This window comes from Eurypyga helias, unplaced genomic scaffold (assembly GCF_000690775.1).
Source record: "Eurypyga helias isolate BGI_N326 unplaced genomic scaffold, ASM69077v1 scaffold43869, whole genome shotgun sequence".
Taxonomy (NCBI): domain Eukaryota; kingdom Metazoa; phylum Chordata; class Aves; order Eurypygiformes; family Eurypygidae; genus Eurypyga; species Eurypyga helias.
The window spans coordinates 390-665 of NW_010273479.1; the positions used below are offsets into that span (position 1 = coordinate 390).

Below are 276 nucleotides of genomic sequence, written 5' to 3' on the forward strand. Positions count from 1 at the left end.
GTCGCTTCTGAAGCCCCCGCCGCATTCGCACCCGGCTGGGGGGGCTGATGCTCCAGAGTGAGCCCGAGCTGCCCTCGATGCGGGCCGTCACGATGTCCTCGTAGCCGTACAGCGTGATGAACTGCATGGCCACCTAGCACCGGGGCGATGGGGGGGCACACGGCTCAGTCCCCACGCCCAAGGATGCCCTGGAACACCCCCCCCGGCTCTGCCAGCCCCACAGTGGGATGGAGACGGGAGTGGGTTTGGGAAGGGGGGATTTACCGGCTGGCTCTC

At 68.1% G+C, this 276-nt stretch overlaps 1 protein-coding gene across 1 annotated transcript in view; it reads right to left on the reverse strand.

The window, feature by feature from the left end:
• Nucleotides 1-276, reverse strand: part of PIEZO1 (piezo-type mechanosensitive ion channel component 1) — a gene marked incomplete at both ends in the record, with an annotated part of 3,444 nt that overhangs the window by 238 nt on the left and 2,930 nt on the right. Inside the window, one exon of the mRNA XM_010159489.1 lies at nucleotides 21-133. Coding sequence (XP_010157791.1) covers nucleotides 21-133 — 113 coding nt within the window. The remainder of the gene's footprint in view (nucleotides 1-20; nucleotides 134-276) is intronic.